The sequence below is a fragment of the Microtus ochrogaster genome, assembly GCF_000317375.1.
Source record: "Microtus ochrogaster isolate Prairie Vole_2 chromosome 14 unlocalized genomic scaffold, MicOch1.0 chr14_random_1, whole genome shotgun sequence".
NCBI lineage: Eukaryota > Metazoa > Chordata > Mammalia > Rodentia > Cricetidae > Microtus > Microtus ochrogaster.
In genome coordinates, this window is record NW_004949096.1 from 35324108 (window position 1) to 35351161 (window position 27054).

Consider the following 27054-nt stretch of genomic DNA (forward strand, 5'->3'; position numbering starts at 1 on the left):
ATTTCAAAAGCATTACCCTTAGTCACAAACAGAACACTTATTAAATGCCAGCTACAAATACTTGGAATGTTTTGAATTAATCTTTACTACCAGTACCTTGGTTCTGTTGATACAAAAGTGCCGCTCTTACCTCAATGGGGATAGGAGATAGTTTATTCTGGAGCCCAATATGAGTGACCATGGCCCAAGAATACAGATTTAGATTACCCAAATTCCATGGTCCAACATGGAATCAGTTTCATAAAGTTTTTATAGCAACAAAAACAAAGTTATAAATGAAAATACTTTTCAAACACATCACTGGGCATTATGTGGATGAGTTCTAGTGCTGGGGGAGGGAGGAGAAAACCTTGCTATAGGCTTTAGATGTATCTGAGAGCATCCTTGGCCCTTTGATTGGTAGAAGTTGGGTTTTATTGAGTTAGTGCATTCCAAAAGGTTTTTATCTGCCAGTCACAGGATGTTAGGTTTGACTTCGTTAGTCACAGGTCATTTTGTTCAACCAGAGGTGGGTGAGAAATGGCACTTAGGAGTTCACGACAGCCTGAGATGGATGCAATTAGGCTCTGGACCTGCACCTCCCCCCTTCTCCACATCCATGGAGTTTTAATGGCTCAGCCTTTGCAGACAGCTGCTCTCCAAGCTTCTCACTCACAGCAGTCTAGCAAACCATATGTATTCAGTAACTGGTTCCCGAATGACTTAAGGAGATGCAAACAGGGCCTCTTCAACCATGTCAATATGCAAATTAGCTACAACTAGACATTTTATAAATGTTTGTTATTTATGAGTGTGTTTATACGTACTTATGGAGGAGGCTATGGATAAACCCAGGACTTTAGGAATGTCACACAAGTGTTCTACCATGAACTACACTTCAGGTTCCTCGGCTTCTTCTTTTTAAAATTATTAGTGCATGTGTGTGCACGTGTGTGCGCGTTTGTGCGTGTGTGTACAGCACTGGAGAGTTGGGTTCTCTCTGTCTGTACACGGGTTCCAGAATTGAAGCTCGTGTTGTTAGCTTGACAGCACCATTGCCCACTTAGCTAACTCCCTGGCCGTCCTTCCAATTGCTTTTAAAGGGAGAAACTTGCTTTCATCTGCGCATCTCATATTGTTGTACGTGTGATGGGGGATCTCTTCTGGTTCAGTGTTGAAGGCAGCCTGCAGGGACTCACCTGTGCTGAACATGTTCTCCTCCACCAGTTAGTCCCTTGGCCTTCTCCCTAAACTTTTGAAAGTCTTCCTTCAGAGACAAGATTTAGACAAAATCTGAAACAAATTACCACACCTGGATGTGGTGGCACACGCCTTCAATCCCAGCACCCTGGAAGCAAAGGCAGGCAGAACTCGTTGAATTCCAGGCTGGCCAGGGCCACGCAGTGAAGCCCTGCCTCAATAAACAAACCAATAAAATTACCAGTAGCCATACAGAGAAATTTCCCTTCAAATTTAGGAAAGCCTCTATGTTAATTATAGAGACAAAAAGATAGAAGGTCAAAAATAACAACAACATTCCCCATTCTCCAGCAGCTGAACCCTAACTGCGGGAAGCCTGACTTAGTGACTTGAGATGCCTTATGTAAACAGTTCCAGCCTAATGGTCCCTAGGGGCTGCATCCCATATGGCCAGTCTCAGGACACTTGGTGTTTACCACCTCAAGATAAACTCTGTTCAAGAGACATCACACAAAGGGCCCAGAAAGCAAGACCAGGTCCCTACTCTTATGGGCTCTCTCAGAACCCCATTTTATCTCAGAAGGGGTCTTTCTACTCCCCCAAGCCCCACCTGTCATTTGCTCTGCAGCATTTCTGCCCACACCTTCTATTCCTTATTAAAACATTTGTATCAATTCTGCTCTGTAAATGCATTTATCCCTGGGCCTTGGTCTTGCCATTCTCGCCACACTGATGGTAGACTATTATTGTTGTTGTTGTTGTTGTTGTTGTTGTTGTTGTTGTTGTTGTTGTTATTGGTTTTTCGAGACAGGGTTTCTCTGTGTAGCTTTGGAGCCTGTCCTGGAACTCACTCTGTAGACCAGGCTGGCCTTGAACTCACGAAGATCCACCTGCCTCTGCCTCCTGAGTGCTGGGACTAAAGGTGTGCGCCACCACCACTGGCCATTTGTATAAAATTTTAATCTATATTTAAAATACCTAAATTTCAGTCTGAGGTAAAACTTAAATATGAGGGATGTACAATCATGAGTGATTTTGAGACATTAGTAATCATGAAATTGTGCTATTGATTTTTAATTTTCACTGTTTTTAATATTAATTGGTAGTTCTAATAGTAAATTGGTTTTTTTTAATATTTATTTATTTATTATGTATACAATATTCTGTCTGTGTGTATGCCTGCAGGCCAGAAGAGGGCACCAGACCTCATTACAGATGGTTGTGAGCCACCATGTGGTTGCTGGGAATTGAACTCAGGACCTTTGGAAGAGCAGGCAATGCTCTTAACCTCTGAGCCATCTCTCCAGCCCAGTAAATTGTTATTTATGCACATCAACACACCAACGTTTTTGAGAAAACTCAGGAGCTAAGACATAAAAAGACAATCTGTTTAAACTTGATTATCTGGCTTTACACTTAATGCTGTTTGGTCTGGATATTATTCTGGATTGTTTTATTTTTATTTTAATATTATTTTTTTATACTATTATTTTGGTCTTTTGAGACAGGGTTTCTCTGTGCAGCCTTGACTGTCCTGGAACTCACTCTGCAGACCAGGCTGGCCTCAAACTCACAGAGATCTGCCTACCTATGCCTCCTAAGTGCTGAGATTAAAGACATGAGCTATTACCACCCAGTCGGGATAGTTTTAAAACAAAGTTTTGAGGGGCTGGGGGGTGGGTAGCACACACCTTTAATCACAGCATTCAGGAGGCAAAGGCTTATTTATCTCTGATTTTGAGACCTGTGTCTTAGTTATTTTTATATTGCTTTGAAAAGAACCCATGACCAAGGCAGTGTTCAGAAGGAAGCATTTAACTGGGGGTTTTCATGGCACAGAGCATGGCAGTAGGCAGTCAGGCAGAGTGGAACAGTGCTGAGAGCTCACATGGAGCAGAGACACTAGGAATGAACTAGGCTTTGGAAACCTCAAAGCCCACCCCAGTGATAACATCTCCAACAAGGCTGCGCGGCCTAATTCATCCGTTTCACCAATGGGAAGCCGGCATTCAAACCTCCCGGCCTATGGGGGCCATTCTCTTTCAGACCACCACACTAGAGCTCACGCTTTCCTGAGGCATTCTACTTTTGGGGTTCTGGGGTAAACATCGTTACCTTTGATCAATTGGCTTTAGTGTTGAGAAGCAAATCAACCGTCTTGTATATGCCAAGCACAAACTCTTTCGCTAGGCTACACCCACAGCCCCTACTTTCAATTTAATTTGATCTGGGTCATTCGGGACAATCAAAAAGATGAAACCTTAAGACTCTAGACTTCACAGGATCATGAAAGTGGAAATGACCTTTATGTATATAGACAAATTTTATATAAAAAAATTCATTCCGCTCCAATTTCTAGTATAACAAAATGCATTTCAAACTAATGTAATTCTTTTATAAATTAATTGCTTAAATCTAAATATAAAACAAATTCCCAGTTGATTATTTCTCCCTTAACTCACACCACATATATTTAACTGCTTTCTGCCATGTACCTTTCAACCTTTTGTAGTAAACCAGTTCTTAGTATGACTATTTTCTAATACAGTGCTAAGGGTCGAAATGCAGAGCCTAGCACTGTACAAACTGATTACACCCCTAGACTAATATGAGTACCTTAATTAAGAGAACAATAATGGACTTTTATAATTTGTACTTTGAATACTTAACAGAAGCCATAAAATAGAAAATGCAAAAGGCCACAAGGATCCAGGCAGAGGGGCAAAATTCTTCTTCCTATGTTCTAAGCATCTCTTTTTCTCTCTGAAGAACTCTATCTTTCCAGATAGTTGGACCAGTGGGATGAGGTTCCTCCCTATCAGGGCATGCAATGGCTCCTAACATGGAAGAAATGCATTTTCTCATCATTTCAAGACTATAGACACACATGAAGGCAAATCTCAATCAAAGACAGTACAGGATGTAACTCAGCGAACCTGCCTAGTTCTAAGGACCTCGGTCCTGGTGTTTGATCTCTAGCACTCAAAAAAAGAAAATAGTACAATGGCAACAAGGAGAAACACCTGGAATGCTCCTAAGAGGGATGTTACTTATGGTTCTTAAGAATTATTGCTGTCTGTGCATATATAATGTAAGTATGGGCAGGCAGGCACCACACTGCACGTGTGGATGTTACTTATGGTTTTTAAGAATTATTGCCGTCTGTGCATATATAATGTAAGTATGGGCAGGCAGGCACCACACTGCACGTGTGGATGTTACTTATGGTTTTTAAGAATTATTGCCGTCTGTGCATATATAATGTAAGTATGGGCATGCAGGCACCACACTGCACGTGTGGAGGCTGAGGACTTTCCTTTCACTGTGGGGTCAAGGGATCACTCTTAGTCACTGAGCCATCTTTCTGATCTGACATGGTGCTTTCTTTTAATGTTTGTTATTTTTATTTATGTATAGGTGGGATGTGTGTGTGCCTGTACTGAGTTTATGAGCACCACAAGTGTACAGGTGCCCATGGAGGACAGAGGGTGTTGGATTTCCCCAGCCCTGGAGTTACAGGCAGTGGTGAGCATCCTAATGTTGGTGCTGGGGTCCTCTGTAAGAGCAGTAAGTGCTCTTAACTTCTGATCCATCCCTTCAATGCTGAGGTGCGATATTTTCTAAAAACATCAAACCAACCAAACAAACAAACAAAAATGCCTACTGTTGCCCAACATGGTGGCATACACCTATAATCTCAGTACTTGGGAGGTGAAGGTAGTAAGATCCAAGTTCAAATCAGCCCCAGCCCCAGAGCAAATTCAGGTCAGACTGGGCTATAGAATGGGGCACTCAGAGCGAACAATAACAATAAAAAGATCCTGTGGGGTGCGGTAGTGTAAGCCTGTTTTTCAGTAGTCCAGAGGTTGAGGCTGGAGGATCTAGAGTTACAAACCAGCAAGCTCCCGTCTCAAAATGAATCTACACATACTTTAATAATTATTTGCTAAGTGTTGTTTGGTATTAAATAATTTTCAAGTAAGATTCATCTATGAAATATGGGCTGTAAAGATAAACTGTCAACCTGAATAACTGCAAAATTTCATATTGTTCCCTTTTGTGAGTATATATAATACATGGACATGATTTAGTGTGCCTGTGGTTCATTTTCGATGATTTCTTTTGCTATACAAAATAAAACAAATTCACCTTTTTATTTTAAAATAGAGTTTATTGAACAATGCAGTAAATTCAATACACTAAGAGTTGTTTTACTTATCAGAATTGGCACATGATGAAGAGAACTTCACTTACTGCGAAATTAACACTCCAAAAATGTAAGTTTAGATCATGTTCCGTAAGAAAGTAAAGTCTAGTAGTGTTGTTATAAAAATATCAATTTACACTAACTTACATAGAAAAGTAGTAGAAAAAGAATCCCATATACAAATCAACCACCTAAGAAGTAAAAATCCAATTATGTATTCTTAAAAGGTAGATGGGGAACCAGACAAAAGGTACTGGGAAGCTGCAGGCTAACCAGATATACTTCAGGTATTTCTAAAAATGAGTATTTCAAAGGAAGAACACAGCTGTTTATAATATTTTAATCCCTAGTCAAAACCACTGTGTGGCCAATTGATCATGTACCACAACCTCAAGTTGTGTCAACCTATTTGTCTAATTCATGGAAAACAACAAAAGCTTCTTCAAGCAATGTGTGTACCAGCCAGGAAGACAATTCCAGTTCTGAAAGTTTACAGACTGGAATCAACCCAAAGTTCTGCAGGATTAGCTTAAAAGATTAGATGTTTTCATCAAATGTACATATCATTTCCACTTCTACCTAGAGCACAAACTGAGGAGCTGGAAAAGCTTCTCAGCGGTCCAGTACTTGCTCAGAGTGTGCAAAGCCCTGGACTAGAGCTCCACAACTGAGCACGTTTTAAGAATGTGGACACTGTCTGGATGGTGGTGGCACACACCTTTAATTCCAACACTCGGAGGGTAGAGGCAGGTGGATCTCTGTGAGTTCAGGGTCAGCCTGGTCTACAGAGCACGATCCAGGACAGGGTCCAAAGCTACACAGAGAAACTCTGTCTCAAAAAAACAAAACAAAACAAAGTGGACACTGAAAGAGCAAAGAAAACTAGAAAGATCATTAGTATTTAGTAAAAATATTACGTTCTACCAGAACCTGCCTGTGCATGTAACTAAAACACATGAATGCCAGCACCATATGGAACAAAGGATATTAAACTGCATACTACTATAAAGAAGTTGCTAATGAAAAGTAAAACTTAAAAGCTAGAAGAAAATAAAATTTAAAATCATTTAAGATCAATGATTTCTATTTGCTAAACCACAAGTGTGGAACTTTCCAGCAAGTATTGTATTTTGCAATAAGTGGTAATAAATACCATATACTTTATTTTTAAAATGTGTTCAAGGGAAAAAATCCAACTTCTTTACTTCTTAAAAGCTATTGGTGTTAGGTAAGCAAGAGAGAAGTCAAATTTTCATCTCTGATATCTATTCATTTTTAGTTCCAAGACCCAGTATTTATGTATTTTATTTTCTCTTAGGAGCTATTTCCATCTATGTTGCTAAGAGGATTGTTTAAGAACATATGAAATTGGCAGGAAGGAAAGAGACTCTAGGAAATTGTTTTTGTTATTTATAGCTACTTAGTAATTGTTTCATTGGCAGTGCAGAGGTAGGCACTTGGAACATGGTAGGCAAGTACTTCAACACTGAGCTACACTTCAGTCTGTGAGTGAGACTTTAATTACAACAATATGAGGGTTGGCTAAAATACACTTTGTCTCAAATAAGTCAAAAAATCAGATTTGTAGATTTGTGTTAAGTGGTCTTCTGGAACAATGGTTTAAATTAAGAAATTAAGTATTAGTTACAAATTAATGAGACCAAATTATTTTGAGGAATCGTTATTTCAACATAGTTTTAAAAAGACTAATTTTCTTTAACTCTTCATAAAATGTAACTGGTGCTTCTGAATATCACAGACTTGAATGAGGATGCAGAGGTTAGTAAAATAGCTGTATTTTGGCAAGCATTTTATTGACAACATATGGGAAAGTACAGTTGAAATTGTAAAATGGCACCTGTCTCTCACCAGATAGCTGATTTAACAAAAGACCCCACACTGTACTGAGTAGAAAGGAGGGGCTGTCGGCACAGCGTCCCTGCCATTGCTCAGCAAGAGTTAACAAGTAAACAAAAGCATCTAATGGAACTTTCGTTCAAATATCAAAGGTCTACCCCATTTTTCATTGTACTAGTTTTTACCTTTGAATGAGCTGAACTGGCCTCAACATGAAAGACTGGATTTGTTCACACAGCAAGTGCATTCTTGACACAGAAATGCAAAATCCTGAGCTTCTGCAGCGGCTTGTCACTTGGTACTTTCTTAGAGAAATTAAAATAACTTGAAAGATAACTTCACATCTAATTTCTAGAAAAACACCTGAGATTTTGCAAAGGATGAGAAGAAAATTATTTTGTTCTCAAGTTGTAAGTTAGCAGAGTGATAACTGCTCTAATCACTCACTCTGGAGGAGAGAAAACTGATGAACTGAAGTACGTTTGTACTCCTAACAGTACACAGCCCTCCAAGGTCAGGGGTGCTCACTTCTGGGAAAAGGACTGGAAACCAGAGAGCGATGACAAAGGGGAGACAGGCAGGGCAGTCGAGGAAAACAATAAGTTAGATGCATAGTATCTAGTCAGATAAGAAAAAAATTTAAAAGATAAAACCTTACCTAATCAATGGAATTACATTTCAAAGATCAGAAAAACCAAAGCAAAACTTAGAGTAAGTACAGACGTTTGATCTGTATCTTCTTTCAAGTAAATGGTGTACTGATATAAACTAGATTCAATTTTTGTATCTTCCTAATGACTATTTCTATATATTATGTTTCTTTCTATCTGAAAAACAAACAGTCTAATATAATACATATGCAGCCTGAAGTAATTAAGGTCCTCAAGTTTAAAAAAAGGGTGACAAGTTTTTAAAAACTTAAAACTACAAGGCTGGAGAGATGGCTCAGCACTTAAGAGCACTGACTGCTCTTCCAGAGGACCTGGGTTCAAGTCCCAGCACCCACATGGCAGCAGCTTACAGCCATCTATAACTCCAGTCCCAAGGGATCCAACACCTTTTCTGGTCTCCACAGGCACCAGGCACGAATGTGGTGCACAGACATACATGTATACAGGCAAAATACCCATACACATGAAGTAAAAATAAAGGTAAGGAAAAATTTTAAACTTGAACTACAAAGAGATGTGTTTCTATGTATCCCCTTGTGCATTTTTTAAACCTCTACATGATATAAAGACCAATTTTCATTGCTGAACTGCCTTCTTGCACAGCCGCAAGCAGTTATTCCTCTAGAGGGGATAAGATCTGCATAAGTCTTAAACAAAACATTTATTCAAGAAACTTGATTTGAGTCGAGCAGTGGCGCACACCTTTAATCCCAGCACTTGGAAGGCAGAGACTTGTGGATCTATGTGAGTTTAATGCCAGCCTGGTAAGGACAGGCTCCAAAGCTACACAGGGAAACCCTGTCTTGAAAAGAAAAAAGAAAAGAAAAGAAAGAAACTTGATTTGACACTTATAAATGAACTATCCTTGGATTTTGGAGAAATATTTTAGAAAAGTACAAGGGAGGGTCAAAGTGTCTCTTTTTTTTTTTTAGAAAAATATAATGTATATAATACATTAGAAACTACACAAACCCTATGTTTTTCATTGATTGTGAAGGCACAACTTTAACATAATTAAAAGGAAATGCATTTTCGCTATGTATGATGAATTTTACCAGCTCATAAAAATATACGGATTGGCAAATATCATTGCAAATGTTTCCAATTTTCAGTTCAAATTTTGATTTCAAACTTTCTTGGCATGGTGTTTCCCAGTTATAGTCCTCAAACATTTGGGAGACTGAGGCAGGAGGACAATGAGTTCCAGTACTGACTCTGTCTCCAACAGCAAAAAAGAAAGAAAGCAGGGGAGGGGAGGATGGAGTGGGGTGGGCAAATTCTATTTGTAAAACAATCAATAGCACATCCTTGTAGGTCCACGTTATTACTGCTGCACAGCCTGCTCACCAGTGGTCCCTGGGCTCTCTTCATTTGTTGAATAGTCCAGGTGCTCCATCACCTAGGCATAAAGAAAAGATATCAGAAAATGCAAATGTTAAACTTCCCTTCCACTCTTCATTAATTTGGCAAAAGTATTCTGTTTTTGTGTGGTTTTTGTGTGATGTTTGTGTGTGTGTGTGTTTGCATGTATACATCTGGGTAAACAGGCATGTGTACGCGCACGCGTGTGACTGACCAGATACTGACCAGAGAGTTCCAGGGGTCTGTCCATCTCCACAAACCATACCCACTGATCTTAGCTTTCTCTTCTTTTTCTTACTTTTATTTATTTGAGATGGTCTCACTGAAGTAGTCCTAGGTAGCCTGAAACTAACAGAGATCCACATGCCTCTGCCTCCAGAGCGCTGGGATTAAGAGGCAAGTGCCACCAAGCCTGAGCCCTTCCACGTGGCTTTTTTTTAAAAAAAAAATTTAATTATGTAGCTTTGCAGCCTGTCCTGGCTCTTGTAGACCATTGCCTGGCCCACGTGGTTTTTTAAATGAGTTCTGGGCACCTGAATTCACACGTCATGCCTACTCAGGAAGCACTTTACAACTGAGCTATCTCCCCACCCACGCCCTTTTCCCTTTTATTGAAAATAATTATTTTCCCATACAATATATCATGATTGCAGTTTCCTCTCCCAGTTCCTCCCCTTCCCCTCCCCTCTGGATCCAACTGAGCTAAATCCCCAGTCATCCCATGTCCCCGCTTTTTTTAATCCCAGCACTCGGGACGTAGGTCAATCTTTGTGAGTTCGAAGCTAGCCTGATCAAAACAGTAAATTGCAGAACAGCCAGAGTTACATAGAGAGACCTTATCTCAAAACCCAAAAAGAGTAATCTCGGGGCAAGAGAGAGCTGGCTCAGAGATGAAGAGCACTCTTCGTCTGGTCAGCACCCACTTTGGTGAAATAACAACTGCATGTAATTCTGGCCCCAGGAGGACACCATACGTGTACTGATGTGTATATGCCCACATACATACACATAATTAAAAATAATAAAAGTAAACCTTAAAACACAAGTGACCTTATGGAACCAAGTATTCCTTTTGGACCACTGTTTAGGTCAACATCATGTTTAACTTCTCAGAAGGATGAACTATAAGACTTGCGGCCCGTATGAATATTGCAGTTTCGGGATCTTCCTTTTGTCTCTATTTCCCAGTGTGAAATACAAACTGCCCTTTGTAGCAGCAGGAATTTCACTTCAAAAGAAGACGGAGGCAGTGTGCACTTGTGTAAGTGCAAAGTTAAAAACGGTTCCAGAAGTTAGTGTGAAAATCCCTGCTGGCTCTGCAACCTTGCAACCTTGTTAAGATAATGTAAGAATAACATAGAAAGCTGCTCCTTATTCCAGCACTTAAGAGGCAGAGGAAGTCAGATCTCTATATGAATTTCAGACCACTCTAGTGCAACATCATGTTTAACTTCTCAGAAGGATGAACTATAAGTGCAAGCAAGTTCTAGGCACGCCAACGTTACACAGCAAATCTCGAGACACACACACACACACTCATACCCCTTGCAAAACAAGCAAACAAAATCAACAAAACCCCACCACCACCCAAGCAAGTAAAAGAATGATACATGAACTTTTGGAAATATTACACAACAAAAACGCCTCCTAATAAAAATGCAAACAAGAACATTTAAAACAGCTGAAAACAAAGCTGGGCGGTGGTGGCGCACGCCTTTAATCCCAGCACTTGGGAGGCAGAGGCAGGCGGATCTCTGTGAGTTCGAGACCAGCCTGGTCTACAAGAGCTAGTTCCAGGACAGGCTCCAAAACCAGAGAAACCCTGTCTTGAAAAACCAACCCCCCCCAAAAAAAAAACAAAACAAAAAACAAAAAACCACCTGAAAACAAACCAAAATGGATTCACTAAAGAATGCTTTAAAGGCATTACGAGTATTTTACTTTAATTCTATGCATATTCTGTAAGAAAATTAAAATATTTGGAAATTCAAGAAAAAGGAAGTGTTAAATATTTCAAAACTTTTAAAACCATTATTTAGATAAAATTACTTAAAAATAGAAAATGTGATCTTTTTGTAAAAATTGTCAAAGACATTTAGACCAATTAATGACTAAATTTCAGTACCATTATACATGTTTTCCTTCTTCATTATTGAGAATCAGAAGATGGAAAGGCCAGCAATATAAATGTTCTATTGTTTTTAAAGATTCTAAATAATTTACTTTTTTTTTTGAAGAATAAGAAGGAGGGATTGCTCCACATGGGATTTCTGGACTTGCCAAATAAGAGTGCCTCTAAGCCGAGGCTTTCAGCTGACAGGCACCTTCACCAATAGGAACACTTCCAGTAAGGCTCACCTGTCAGCAACCGCAGTTATCAAAGGCCAGAGCCATTTACTCAGCCCTTCATCTGTCAAAGATAACACCTAGATTAAGGCAGTTTCATGTTCGTAACACTTCTAGGAGAAACAAAATTGAAAGGATGGGGATCTAAAGGGAGTGCTTAGCATATGGAAGCTCTAAGTTCCTTTTACAGCAGCCCAAAAAGACACAATAAACTTCAATGAGTTTTAAAAAAGATAAAAGCCAATCAAGATAGGTAACACTAAGCATCCCATAACATGAGACATAAGGTGAAGTGGTGGAATAGTTCATTTTAATCACATTTACAATTATAGACATACACCTAGATACATTTATGTACGTGAAGATGGCCCTTTCTTCTGACAGAAGGCCAGAGCAGTGGGAGACCTGAAGCAGCCATGGGAAAGGACTGTAGGGGTGGGGAAGACACAAAACTTCTCTTCTCTGTGATCTGTATACCTGGCAACCATCCTAAGGGTAAGAGCTATGTACCCAGCATTATAACAGGCTTCTGTTTTCCTAATTCTTAGGTATCACTCTGGGCTCTATAATTCCAGCCCTAAATATAGATATATTAATTAACCAGTCATGGTGCACACGGCTATGATCCTGGCATGCAGGAAGTTGAGGCAGGAGGAGTCTGGGTTTCAGGAAGCCTAGACTACACAGTGAGACAAACTCCCCCCCCCCTTTTCAAAAACAAAGCTCAATAAACAACAACAAAACAATTTAAAAGTCTACTAATTGAAAAGTTACCATTTCTGCTTCCTATTCTTTAAGATTTCAGTAACAACAATAAAGAAATAAACAGAACAAACGTGAAGATCAAGTATTTAGAAACTCAACAAATCAACATAGCCAATAAAATTAACTGGCAAAATCAATATTTCACATTTGTAAATAGGCGATCTGTTTGAAAAAAATTGTCCTTTGAAATTGGGCCAGCAAAACTGGCATTTTCAAAGCTCTACTTGTTTAGAACCGCTCTCTGAAAACGGCTTAATACATTAACCTGAGTAACTGGAGCTCCTTTAGAACCGCTCTCTGAAAACGGCTTACTACATTAACCTGAGTAACTGAAGCTCCTGCTCTCAAGCGGTCGCTCTAAGTAGCTTTGCAGCCCGACTCGTGACTTACAGCTTGTGACTTCTAAAAATAATTACAAGTGCGAGTGACATTCGCAGACACACTGTTCACCGGACCTCAAGCCGGGAGCAGCAGAGTAAACAGCTTGTGGGGAGCTATGCACGGCTCTCGCTGCACTTGATTTACTATGAGAAAGACGAAGTACCACCCCGCAGTCCTTACACTCTACTTCATTTTTCTCCCTAAGGAAAAAAATCATTTGTTCACTCTACATTAGTTAGATCTATGGCTTCAAATAAAGTCAGACGAACGAAACCGAATACTGGAACTCTAGAAGTATCCAGAAAAATGTCATAAAAGAAACTGAACTAGCCCCTGAAGCTATAGAAAAGAATTTGTAACTGATTTTTTTCCAATTTCATATTATTTTAATGAAACTGTAGAAAAAAATCTTACTTGTGAGTGGACTCAAACTCACAGAGATCATTTGATGAAAAGTTTACAAAAGAGGGAGAAAGATTCCAAGCTAAGTACTACAGCACTTAGGTGTTGTCTGCATTTTATGCTACCAGGGCCTTTAAAAATAGGATATGATGCCAGGTGGTGGTGGCGGCGCACACCTTTAATCCCAGCACTTGGGAGGCAGAGGCCGGCAAATCTCTGTGAGTTCGAGGCCAGTCTGGTCTACAAGAGTTAGTTCCAAGTCAGGCTCCAAAACTACAGAGAAACCTTGTCTTGAAAAAAAATCTAAATAAATAAATAAACAAACTGATAAGGTTACACATACAGCACCTGCTTGGCACGTGTGAGGCCCCAGGCTCAGTTCCTGTGTGCTGCTTATACCATCCCCTGAACAAGTCTCCAGTGCAAAGTTCTACCCCCTTCCCTTAATTTAACTATAAATTAAGATTCCCTTATATGAGCTGGGCAGTGGTGGTGGTGGTACACGCCTTTAAACCCAGCACTCGGGAGGCAGAGACAGGCGGATCTCTGTGAGTTCGAGGCCAGCCTGGTCTACAAAAGCTAGTTCCAGGACAGGCTTCAAAACCACAGAGAAACCCTGTCTTCAAAAACAAAAACAAGATTTCCTAATCTGAAATACTTGGGCCTGAAAGTGTTTCAGATTTTGAAAATGTTTGGCATATTTGCCTATCCATAAAGAGATGTTTTGTGGAGAGGATACAAACATGAGTTAAAATCCATGATGGGGATCAAGGGCATGACAACAGGAACAGCAGAGAGCTCGCATCTTTTTTTTTTTTTTTTGGCTTTTGGTTTTTGAAGACAGGGGTTTTGGAGCCTGTCCCGAAACTAACTCTTGTAGACCATGCTGGACTCAAACTCACAGAGATCTGCCTGCCTCTGCCTCCCGAGGCTGGGATTAAAGGTGTGCACCATCTCCCCCTCCCCTGGCTGAGAGCTCACATGTTGTTTTTTTGTTTTTTTTGTTTTTTTTTCGAGACAGGGTTTCACTGTGGCTTTGGAGCTTGTCCTGGAACTAGCTTTGTAGACCAGGCTGATCTCGAACTCATAGAGATCCGCCTGCCTCTGCCTCCCAAGTGCTGGAATTAAAGGCGTGCGCCACAGTCGCCCGGCTGAGAGCTCACATGTTGAGCCACAGCAGGAGACAGAGGGGAGCTAACTGGGAGGGGAGCAGCACCTCTCAAAGCCTGCCCCTAGTGTCACACCTCCAACAAAGCCACACCTCCTAATCCTTCCTAAACAGTTCTATGGGTCAGGGATTACACACTCAAGCATCACTCCTATAGAGGCTGTTCTCATTCAAACCACCACACCTCTGAATCTCAGAGTTTAGAAAATTTTGCACCCAACACAGAGCATATCTTTAATCCCAGCACGTAGGAGGCTGAGGCAGGCGGATCTCTGTCAGTCCCAGACAAGTCTGGTCTACAAACCAAGTTACAGGACAGCCAGAGCTACACAGAGAAACACCATCTTGGAATCTCAGAAAACAGAGAGAGAGAGAGAGAGAGAGAGAGAGAGAGAGAGAGAGAGAGAGAGAGAGAGGTGGATGGTCCCAAGCAGAACATATGGCTATGACAAACACAAATATCTCCTGGTGGAATTCCTTCCACCAGGAATATCCTAAAACCATTCCCTCTCAATAAACATAATAGAAAGAGAAAATAAAATGCTAAAAGAAGCCAGAGAAACACAAAAAGAGTAGATCTCCAGAGAGATGCAGCATTTGTGCTTTTATGTATACAGCAATTCTAAAATAACCAACTATTTCACTATGAGATAGCACACAAAGAGCTGGAAGCTACAGACAACCTGTTCAAGGTAGCTGTCCCTCCTTGATGGAGGAAGGTCATTGGTTAAATAAAGAAACTGCCTTGGCCCTGATAGGTTAAAATTTAGATAGGTGGAGTAAACAGAACAGAATGCTGGGAGGAAGAGGAAGTGAGCTCAGACGCGATGCAGCTCTGCTCTCTGAGGCAGACGCGATGAAATTCTGACCCAGGATGGACGTAGGCTAGAATCTTCCCGGTAAGCGCACCTTGGGGTGCTACACACATTATTAGAAATGGGCTAGTCCCGGTGCAAGAGTTAGCCGAGAAGAGGCTAGATATAATGGGCCAAGCAGCATTTAAAAGAATACAATTTGTGTGTTGTTATTTCGGGTAAAGCTAGCCGGTGGCGGGAGCTGGGTGGAACACAGCCCGCCGCTCCCACAACACCTCCTAAAACAGCAGGAGAGGGCTAGGGTAGCTTAAAAAGGGCCTTCCATTTGATTTGAGACACTTGTTTTTCTTTCTAAAAATATCTTTATTTCTTTTTATTTTGTGTGTATGAGTGTTTTTCCTGTATGTATGTTTAAGGGTTGGATCCTCTGGAACTGGAGTTAAGGAGATTGGGAGACACATGTGGGTACTGGGATCAACACTCAGTCCTCTGCAAGAACAGTCAGTGTTCCCAACCATTAAGCCATCTCTCTAGCTCCTGTATATTTTTAAAGATGTATTTTATCTTTTTTGGTTTTGTTTTTTGAGACAGGGTTTATCTGTAGCTTTGGAGCCTGTCCTGGAACTAGCTCTTATAGACCAGGCTGGCCTCAAACTCACAGAGATCCGCCTGCTTCTGCCTCCCAAGTGCTGGGAGTAAAGGCGTGCGCCACCACCGCCCGGCTTCTTTCTGTCTGTTTTAATTATTAAGTAATATATATTTGTTTTATACAAGAGCTAGTTCCAGGACAGGCTCAGAAACCACAGAGAAACCCTGTCTCGAAAAAAAAAAAAACCAGGCAGAAAGAAATTACTGAAGAAAAAACAGAGAGCCTATAGACAGACTTTCAGACCATTAACTGCCAATGACATTAACTTATGTTACCTCGCAGAACAAGAAGGCCAGATGTACGCTGGTGAATATCTTATCATATCAATTTACCAATTCCCAGAAAATCCCTTAGGAAATGTCTGGGTAAAAATAATAAAGAATAGCAGCAAACATATTTTTTGTTTTTTTTTTTTTTGAGACAGAGTTTCTCTGTGAAGCCCTGGCTGTCCTGGAACTTACTCTGTAGACCAGGCTGGCCTCCAACTCAGAGATGCACCTGCCTCTCCCTCCCAACTGTGGGGATTAAAGGCATGTGCCATCATCACCACCCAGTGAATATTAATATACAGCCAGTAAAAGATTTTTTACAAGAAATTATAAATGAAATACATAAAAATAATGAGAAAGGGAAGCCAGGACCCGCTGACAGAATCACCTAGCTGTTCAGCCATGCCTCTACAGAAGACAGAAGGATGTTCACTACCCTCGTGAGGTGGTATGAAAAAGAATGACCCCCAAAGACTCATGTGTTTGAATGCTTGGCCCATAGGGAGTAGCACTATTAGGAGGTGTGGCCTTGTTGGACAAAGTGTGGCCTTGTTGGAGGAAGGGTGCCACTGTGGGGCAGGCTTTGAAGTCTCCTATGCTCAAGCCATGCCCAGTGTGGCAAACAGTTTCCTGCTGCCTGTGGATCAAGAGGTAGAACTCTCAGCTCCATCGCCAGCACCATGTCTGCCTGCATGCTGTTATGTTTCTCGCCATGACGATAATGGACTAAACCTTTGAAGCTGTAATCCAGCCATAAATTAAATGCTTCCTTTATAAGAGTTGCCATGTTCATGGTGTCTCTCACAGCAATAGAACCCTAACTAAGGAAGGGTCCTTCGTCCATACTCAACACTAGAGTTCCCCTAAGCTCCATTCAGGTCTCAGAATGTGCCAGCTTTCTTCCCTTGGAACTTCTGAAGACGTGGTTCCTTTAAGATGAACATACAGCCTAATTTTAAGTGAGATTTAACAGTTTTTAGAAGCCCTTCTCCAAATCACTCATTAACTTGTCCTGTCCTTGGCCTTAGACGTCCCATCCCTAGGTACCAGAACCCTTTGCTATTATCAACGCATTCATCACACTTTATTTATTTATTTATTTTTTTTTTTGGTTTTTCGAGACAGGGTTTCTCTGTGGCTTTGGAGCCTGTCCTGGAACTAGCTCTGTAGACCAGGCTGGTCTCAAACTCACAGAGATCCGCCTGCCTCTGCCTCCTAAGTGCTGGGATTAAAGGCGTGCGCCATCAGCACCCGGCTCATCACACTTTATTGCTGGCGACTCTGTCTGCATTTCTTAGCAAGTTTCACAAGGCAACAAGAGGAGGCCTGCTGCTAACTTGCTCATCCTGTAAAGTCAGTATTTGAAATCATCCTTAGCCCAGAGACTCGTTCAATACACAGTCATTAAATGCATAAATATAAATATTAAGAAGGGTAAAAAGCCATTTTGAGGATAAGACATTCAAAAGTTAGTAGTAGTTTAGGACACACTTTAGTCTTATTGATTAAAACAGGGTCCCTAACTTGCTATGTGTTTGAGGTTGGCCTTGAATTCCTCAATCATCTCCAGTCTCCATCTCCCAAGGGTTAGGATTACAGGTATGGACCACCATATATGACTCAATACTCTTTTATTTAAAAAATACACACACACACACACACACACACACCCCATATGGGAGCTCTAGGTTTGATCTCCAGCATTAGGGAAAAATTGATGTAGGTCATCTTCATGGAAAAATTATCAGCTATTTTACTAGTTTAATGAAGGACTTGTGACCAGAAATACCTTTTGTATACATTAATACAGGCAAAGCCAACAGCACTGATAAACAGGCAAGGTAGGTATTATTATTATCTTATATAAATCTCAAAAAGAAATCCAATATGTACCAGAAAGAACTCTAAACCAGCACCTTTTCCAGTTATAGAAGCCTGTAATATAACGTTGGCCATCTCTTCTTAAACACTATGGGAGATGCCATGAGCCACCTGAACTGTTTCTCTGGTATGAGCATTTGCAGCCCCTTGCTCCCAGTGCCGCTCTGCTCATGTGACTACTGACACACAGCAGTGAGGGCAGATGGAGGGAACAGTTCACTCCACTGGAATGAATCAGAAATAACTGCTTTACGAAGTGCCTCTGGGAAGGAAGGGCCAGTGCCACGGCCTAACTGAGTAGGGGAGGGCTTCTCAACTCTCCAATTTCAGTGCAAACCAACTTGTCCGGATTTCCAAGAACATTTAGGAAAGAAAAAGAAAGGAAGGAAAGGGGGGATTGCTTCTATTAAAAAATAACTCAAACAACAGACTTTGAAATTATGATTTTCCTTGTTGTAGGAATTTTGAAGAAGGAAACATCTTGCTCCATTAAAATCTGACATGAGTACCCAACTGATTGGAAAAGAACACATATTTTCATTTCAAAACCTTAGGTTTCCTACTATCAACTTTACTGTCAGTTTCAAAATTCAGCATTTATTTGACATAGTTGCGTCTCGCATGGCGTTTATGGTATCTGAACGCATGATGCAGCGCTCTGCGTTCCCAATGTCCTGCCACGGTAACATGACAGGGCTGCGTCATCCACTTGCAGTGGGCACCAAGAACCCGTGCCACAGCAGGCAGATGCCAACAGGGGTGAACAGGAAGAGCTCGGGGCATCCTGGGATTACATAAATTTCTGACACAGAAAGATTTGCTATAAATGGGCTACAGCATAGCAGCCAGTGGATTATAAAGTGTAAGCACATACCTGATAGTTGCTACCTTTCCAGAACTTTTTCATCTCCTTACGACTCCAAGCAACGACTGAGGCAGTAATAAGTGTACAAGGTACTAAATAGAGGAGAGCAGGTTGCCCCTTCTTCATCAGCACAAGGACAACAAACGTAATTATCATGCCAACGGCATAGGCTGTGGGAAACAGAAGCAAGGTCAGTTTTACATGCTTCTAGGAGTAGCTTCTTCCTTCCCCATTAAAATACTAGTTTCCAAATATTTCTGACGATATCTTTAAACAAGGCCCATTTTTCATTATGTATTTGTATCTGTGTCTGCATGTGGATTTGTGATAGTGAGTGCAGGCTCCTGCAGGCTCCTGCGGCTAGAGGGGCTGCAGGCACTAGCATTGGTGGTAGAGGCAGATGAGCCTCCTGCCAGGGGTGCTGGGTTTTTATAGTTGCCTGCCATGCCAACTCCAAGTGGGCCTGATGTCTCTGGCCTCTTGGGGCACTGCACTCGCCAGAGGTACACATATACATATAATTATAAAGAAACCAAATCTTACAGACTGCAGACTTCCTTAACAAGTACATACCAAACATTATTTAGACATTCCCTACTGATCCGGGGTGTCATATGAATGCATGCTCTCAGACTGCTGAAGCTGCAAACACCTTTACAGGCAATGTAGTCTGGCTACATAATGTAAAGCTGAGATTTTGGAAGAAGATCGGGGAGGTTGAGTCACACAGCAGAACTGACAAATACTCCTATCACAGCTTTTGATGAGCATTCTTGACTCCATCATGTTGACCAGTATGTGCACCATGTGCATGCATGGTGCCCTCAGAGGTCAGAAACAGGAGTCAGATACCCAGGAACGAGGTTACAAACAACTGTGAGACACCAAGTAGAAGCTGGGATTTGAACCTGGGTCCTCTGCAAGAACCACATGTCCTCTTAACTGCTATGTTGACTCTTCAGTCCTACATTTCACTGTTTAAGATCATAAAGTAACTGGACTGTCCTTACAGGTTATCTGGATGCTAATGCAAGTGCTCTATTAACTTTTACTAGATTTGCTGTTTAATTTATTTCCGTATTTTTAAGTGGTACTTAGCCACGTGGTGGTGGCACACACCTTTAATCCCAGCACTAGGGAAGCAAAAGCAGACAGATCTCTGAGTTCGAGGCCTGGCTGGTCAGCAGAGTGAGTTCCAGGAAAGCCAGGGCTACACAGAGAAACCCTGTCTCAGAAAAAAAAAGGGGGGGGGGAGTGGTAGTTATTGGAAGGGAAAGTATCAGCTCAGGACCCCCAAGGCCAAGTCTTCAGCACGAAGGAGATTTATTTGCCCCAGAGGGACAAAGGACTGCCTCTGGATAGAGAGAGGAGACAGATGTGGCAAACGGTGGTTTATAAAGGTAAATGGGGAAACCCTGTGTTAGGATGAGGTGTTTAATTTTGATTGGACATGTTAATTAGGTGAGCCAAAGGGGGCTTTTGATTACTGGAATTCAATACTTTGATAGGTGGACCTTGATAGTCAGCTTCAGGAGGAGGAAGTGGGCAAAATAAGGGAACAGATCATGGGGGCTAACTTTAGGAATGTAATATAACCGTTTGTTGTTGTTGTTTTGTGTTGTTTTGTTTTTTAAGCAGGAATGGGAAGAAGGGCAAGGCCTGCCAGAGCCATGCTCACCATGCTCAAGTTGACCAGAATCTCTTCACTTAGCTCCCCACCACAATTTAGCTTTGAAAACCAAAGCTCATATTGTTAGTAACTACTTTTGGAGACATTTCTGTGTGAGCCTTTAACATTTACTATTTAATTACTTATCTGTATTTATGTATTTATTTATTGAATCAGGGTCTCACATATTCAAGTATGGCCTCAGACTGCTGAGGATGATCCTTAATTCCTGGTCCTCCTGCCTCTATCAGCCAAATGTTGACATTACAGGTACGTGCCGTGCCGTCACACTGGTGTATGTGGAGCTGGGGGCCACGCCTAAGGAACTACGCATGTTGTAGTAACTCCACCAACTGAGTTACTCCCACAGTCTGACATCTGCTTTCATAATTTAATATTTAAATACTATTTTATAGCTTTACGCTTAGGGTTATGTACATGATCTATAACACTTCATGTAAAAGTCATAAAAAGAGGGAAATAGACTATCACTTTTAGCCCTTTAGCTTTTTCTCCATACAATATAATGCAACACAATAAAAAGAAATAAATTTTACCAATTGTGGATGAAATATAGTATATAGAAGAAGAACCAGTCTGAACATCGAATCTTCTACAATATGCAATCAAAAGGCCTAAAAGAAAATCCATATTATTTTCTTAAAACAGTAATGACATTACAAATTCAACTGTTATAATGGGAAACAATACCGGCTGAATTTCAATCTTTTTTTGGACTACAAGAGTATTAAAACATCTTAAATCATGAACCAACTTTCATATGTTGATTTTAAAAAAATTGGTACCACACTTTAGACAATTCCCTTAAGCCATTCAACAGTATTTAAAAAACATGACCTTTATTAGCTGTTCAATATTCCATATCAGAGAGAAAATATTTTTATGTTTCATTAATATACACATATTGAAAGACAATGAAATTACATGAACTCTTCCACTTCCACTCAGCAAAGGAAGCAATCAATAGAATGAGAAAACAGCCTGTGAAATGGGAATATCTCCAAACGCAACTGATAGGGCTAATACCTAACACATCAAGGATCCCAAACAAGCCAACAGGAAGAAAAACCAACCCAATGGGAAAATGGGAAAAGGACTACATCAGTATTTCTTGGATTTGCCTAGTTGGCCTGAGGCCCTAACATCAAATAACAAAAAATGAAAAGCTGGCTATGCATGGTGGCATAAGCTTGTAATTATGCCACAGAGTCAGGAGGATCATGAGATTGAGTCCAGCTTGGGCTACACAGCACAGACTTGTCTTAAACTTACAACTCTATGACGTGACTCAGCAATATCACTACTGGGCAAAAACCCAAAGGAAGTGAAATTAGTATGGGAAAAAGTCATGTTCAATATTCAGAACAGCCAAGACGTGAAGTCAATGTCAGTGATTACAAATGAATGGATAAAGAAAATGTAGTACATATACAAAATCAAGTACTACTTCTCCTTGAAAAAAGGAAATTGGGCTGCAGGGATGGCTCGGTGGACAAAAGACTGGCTATTGCACTGTCCTGAGTGTGGATTCCCGCACCAACATGTGACAGTATGCTTGCCACCTAGTACCAGGGGAAGGAGACAGGTGAATCCCTGCCTCTCAAAGACTGCCTAGGCTAGCTGAATCAGCGAGCTTCACATCCAGTGAAAAATGCTATCTCAAAAATTAAGATTGAGTTGGAGAAATGGCTCAGCTGTTATGAGCACTGGCTGTTCTTCCAGGGTACCTAGGGTACTAGGTACGTAGTGGCTCACAGCCATCTGTAACTCCAGTTCTAGGGGAATCTGATACTCTCTCCTGACCTCCACAGGCACTGCACACACATGGTACAGACTCACATGCAGGCAAAACACCCATAGGCACAATAAGTAAAATACAAATTTTAAAGAGCCAAGTATAGTGGTGCACAAACTTTAATCACTCAGGAGGCAGAGGCAGGAAACACTCTGTGAGTTCAAGGCCAGCCTGGTCTACAGAGTGAGTTTCCCAACAGCTAGGGCTGTGTAGAGACCCCCTGTCTCAAAGAAGGAAGGAAGGAAGGAAGGAAGGAAGGAAGGAAGGAAGGAAGGAAGGAAGGAAGGAAGGAAGGAAGGAAGGAAGGAAGGAAGGAAGAGAGTGAGGGACATCAATCTCTGGCTTGCGCACACACACACGGGTTGGGGGGAGAGAAGGCAGAAGAGAAGAGCAGAAATGAGAGAGAATATGGAAATCCTGCCCATTTGTGGTAAAAGCACTGTGATAAAAGCAACAATAGCCAGCCATAGACAAATACTGCCGGGCAGTGTGATGCACCCTTTATCCCAGTACTCGGGAGGCAGAGGCAGGCCATCTCCAACAGGCTCCAAAGCTGCCGGGAGAAACTCTGTCTCCAAAAACAAAACAAATCAACAAGAGTTGTGGATGGTTCTCAGTGGCTCAGTAGCAGAGCTCTGGCCTAGAACGTGTGAGATGCTGGGTTCAATTCCCAGGATGGAAAAAGAAAAAAAGGACAAACAAGTACTGTATTATCTCACTTGTAAGTAAAACTTCAAAGAGCTGAACTCATGGAAGTAGAATGAAATGGTGGGAGTGAGGAATGTCTGAGGAAGGAAATACTGACCAAAGGGTACAAAGTTCACTCAGATGGAGGTAAATTCCAGCTCATCAAACAGCTCATTGATGGTAGTTAATAGCAGAATATTATCTGGAGACCTGCTGAGTGCATCTCAAGTGTTCTCATGACAGACAAAGTGAGGTATTGCATGCCAATCAGATTGTCATTCAACACTGTACACACATTTAGAAAATATGTTATATGTAATAAAATAGATAATTTTATTTTTCAATTTTTAAAAAATGAATAAATACACATGGGTTTAAAATATATTGGAAATACATAAAAAGAGATAATTTTAGAAGATATTTAGAAGAATGATTTAAGGGTTTTTTGTTTTGTTTTGTTTTTGTTTTTTTCTTTTTCAAGAGTTTCTCTGTGTAGCCCTGGCTGTCCAGGAACTTGCTCTGTAGACCAGGCTGGCATTAAACTCACAGAGATCTACCTGTCTCTGCCTCCTATCAGTGTGTGCCACCACAACCAGCATCTTAAGTTTTAATGCAAGTAATTTTATTTAAAAACTATTTCTTTCATGAGTTTGAATGCTTTTCCTGCATGTCTGTGTGAGCACCGTGTGTGTCTGCTGCCTATCAGAGGAAGGTATTCTAACCCCTGGAACTGGAGTCACAGAGCTGTGAGTAACCTTGTGGGTCCTGGGACTGAACCTGGGTCCTCTGCAAGAACAAGACCCTTAACTGCTGATGCCCAGCCCCAGTACTAAGAATTTTAAAAAGCAATGAAATAGCCAGGCGGTGGTGGCGCACGCCTTTAATCCCAGCACTTGAGAGGCAGAGGCAGGTGGATCTCTATGAGTTCAAGACCAGCCTGGTCTACAAGAGCTAGTTCCACGACAGGCTCCCAAACTACAGAGAAACCCTATCTAGAAAAAATAAATAAATAAATAAACAAACCAAAATATAAGCTCTCATTTGTACATGCAAATAAGCAGGAACAGCTCAATACCCATTTTTTAGAAGAAACTTGTTGAGCATCACCAAAGAAGATATCTCATAATGTACATATTAACTCAGTATTTTTAGCTGTCCACCTCCAGTGTTCAGGTGAGGACACTTGCTCCACCCATCTACAGCTCCCCCATATCTAGCCTAGATCTCACATCTAGTGTCCTTCCTGGCCTAGTCAGCCACTCCTGCTTATGCTTCTCTCTACCTCTAGGTTTTCAACAGGTCCCTGTCTGCCCCCAATCCGCAGGCTACTGTGATCCATTTCCTAATCAATTATCTTTAACTATAAAGCTATGTAAGCTAGGGTTCTGGTGTTCCTTTCTGTCAATGGTACCTTGCTGATATCGCTAAAGCACTTCTTAAACTTTGGAAAGCAACAGTGTTATTATATCCAGCTTTTGGAGAGGATCACAAAATACGCTCTACAGGAAAAGGTTAAATGGATCCTTGCTGTTTCAAGATACTTTTCAGCTAGCAGACATTTCACTTTGGCTGTTTTGAATGGTGATTTCTCTTTTACCCTACAAAAGGCATTTTCTTTTACCTTTGTCATTGATCCCAGTTCAAATGACAGTCAAAAAAAATGCAGTCTTGTAACTTTTAGCAGACGCTGTGAATACGACCCTTAAAACCATAAGTATAGTTTTGCTAAAATTATTATATTCACTTACCTGGTACAATAATATCTCCAAAACCCAATATTGAAACGGGCATGAAGCATACACTCATTACTGAGTAACAGATCAGCTTTGGCACCCTGATAAGTACTGGCAACTGTAAGAAAGAAAAGCAGAGAGGAAGGAGAAGGGCGGGGAGGCAGAAGGAGAGGGAATGAGAGAGGGAGAGAGAGAGAATGAGCCAATAAATCTCTTCCCAATCTCTCTTAGGAAGGGAAAGACTGAGTAGTAGTCGTTTTAATGTTTTTTAAACTGATTATTTAAAAAGAAACTTGGAATAAGAGGACATAAACATATAAACATACACATACATAATACATATATGCATTCTGTACAAAAAAACTTAAAAGAATTAAGACATGTAGTTTTAGGAAATTAAATCCAACACATGGAGGATGAACAGTATTAATGCACTCCCCCCACAGCTAACCCTTTAATTTTTCTTTTCTTTTTACCAAGAATAGGACTCAGACTCAGACCTTGATATGTTTCTTTGTTTTGGTCAATCTAAATTTTTCCCACCCAAAGAGTTTCCTCTCCAAGGGTATGATTTTAAAGTCCAATGAACTTATCTGAAAACAATCCTTACTTTCTCATGGGGAGCTGAGGGTTGAGCAGTGGCTTCCACAAAGTTTCCATCATTCTAGGATGAAACCCAAGTCAATAGGTATTTAATAATTTAGAATAACTACGAAAAGGGCTATATTTGTGAGAAATAAGTTTTATAGGATGTTAACATGCACCATGACCAATGAGTTACAGCAGGAAGGCAAAATTATGCAACAGACAGGCAGACACTGTGTGGACACCACTGTCCACACCATCCCCACCTTTTCAGCATTCTCGAAAGGCCCAGCCGCAAGTTCCACCATGATGCTCTCACCATTCTAAAGGGAGGAAGGTAAGAGATGGTTTTAGACATCTAAAGAAAACAACCTTCCACAATGAAGCATGATTGGCAGCCCATGGCACACAGTCTACAGCCAGCTGAACACAGGCTATCAACTGCTTCCTTTTCATTCAGCCTCTAGAGACAGCGCAAACTGCAGTCATCTGGAATGAAACCCAACTAGCACACCACTCTACTAGAGCTCAGTAATTATCAGACTGGCATGTATATCAAACACAGATTATTCAAGTATATCTGGAGATCTGAATTATACTAGCTGACATCCAATATGGTAATAGATTATGAACTTTAAGTATTTTCATGTTTTTTTTTTAACTATGTATACTATGGTTCTTAGTCATTTTCAACATCAAAAAAAGAGATACTAAAATCATGTAAATTTAGCTTTCTATCAAATATAAGTAACCTTATTTGAAAAAATATGCATTTGACCTTCTGGGTATTTACCACAATAAAACTATGAAGCCAAATTTGAAAATACCCAACCTTATAGAATATGAGAGCCCGATTCCCATTCAATCCTGCCTCCTTCTTTTGTTCTAATCATAGCATTTTCCTGAGTGGTAGTTGAGATCCTGTGTCTGCCGAAGTCTTTTCTGCGGGCTAGACAAGGTGTTCACTACCAAGTTTTCTCCTATAGTCAGTCTGCTTAAAGATAAAACTTTGAGATAGCAGGCTAAAAATGCACAGAGCACTCTTTTTTGCTGTTGTTTTGAGGTAGCTAAGGATGACCCTGAACACCTGATCCTCCTGCCTCTGAGACCTCCCAAGCTCAAGGATACAGGCATGCACCAGTGCACTCAGCTGGAGGAATCTACTTTTATGTTTCATACAAAACAAAACATATCAGCAGACTAGGGAGAAGATGCATAAAGCTGAATATTAGTGAAAGACAAAAATCAGGAATGAACATCTGATACACATTTTTAGTTACCTAGTAAGAAAAAGCTTATGATCGTAAGGAGAACATAGGTGTCCAACTGAGAAGGTATTAAATGAACATTTACAAAAATGAGTTCCAAAGAGAACCTCCAGCTGTTTCTACTACAACAGATTGCTAGAAACTACAGGCCTACAATGACAAACAAAAAAGATTTTTAAAAAATGTCCTAATTGTAACATTTACCCTGTCCCTTTAAGAGACAAGCCCAACCCACCCCCACCCCCCCCCCCCCGCCTAGGCAAGCAGATCTTCTTATCTTCCTTCCACTCCCAGCCTGAGCTCCTCCCTTTCTGTCTCTCTCCCAAGAAGTAGCTTCTGCTTCTTTTCCTTTTCCCCACTTTTCTCCTTCCCCCTTCTTCCCCCTGTTTCTCTTTCCCTCTCCTTTCTTCTCTCCCTTCCCCCTCCCCTCCTCTCTCTCTCTCTCTCTCTCTCTCTCTCTCTCTCTCTCTCTCTCTCTC

The 27054-nt window shown here is 40.9% G+C and overlaps 1 protein-coding gene across 2 annotated transcripts in view; it reads right to left on the minus strand.

Moving 5' to 3' along the window:
• Nucleotides 1–5329: 5329 nt before the first annotated feature.
• Sppl2a (signal peptide peptidase like 2A) overlaps nucleotides 5330–27054 on the minus strand; it is a 40172-nt gene continuing 18447 nt past the window's right edge. Inside the window, exons 11-16 of one of the 2 annotated variants that reach the window (XM_013352712.1) lie at nucleotides 25574–25630; nucleotides 25333–25386; nucleotides 24738–24840; nucleotides 21044–21121; nucleotides 18827–18987; nucleotides 5330–9313 (exon numbers count right to left, since the gene is read on the minus strand). In XM_013352712.1, coding sequence (XP_013208166.1) covers nucleotides 9239–9313; nucleotides 18827–18987; nucleotides 21044–21121; nucleotides 24738–24840; nucleotides 25333–25386; nucleotides 25574–25630 — 528 coding nt within the window. In that variant the 3' untranslated portion in view covers nucleotides 5330–9238. The remainder of the gene's footprint in view (nucleotides 9314–18826; nucleotides 18988–21043; nucleotides 21122–24737; nucleotides 24841–25332; nucleotides 25387–25573; nucleotides 25631–27054) is intronic. The other variant, XM_005364422.1, reaches the window with a different exon arrangement.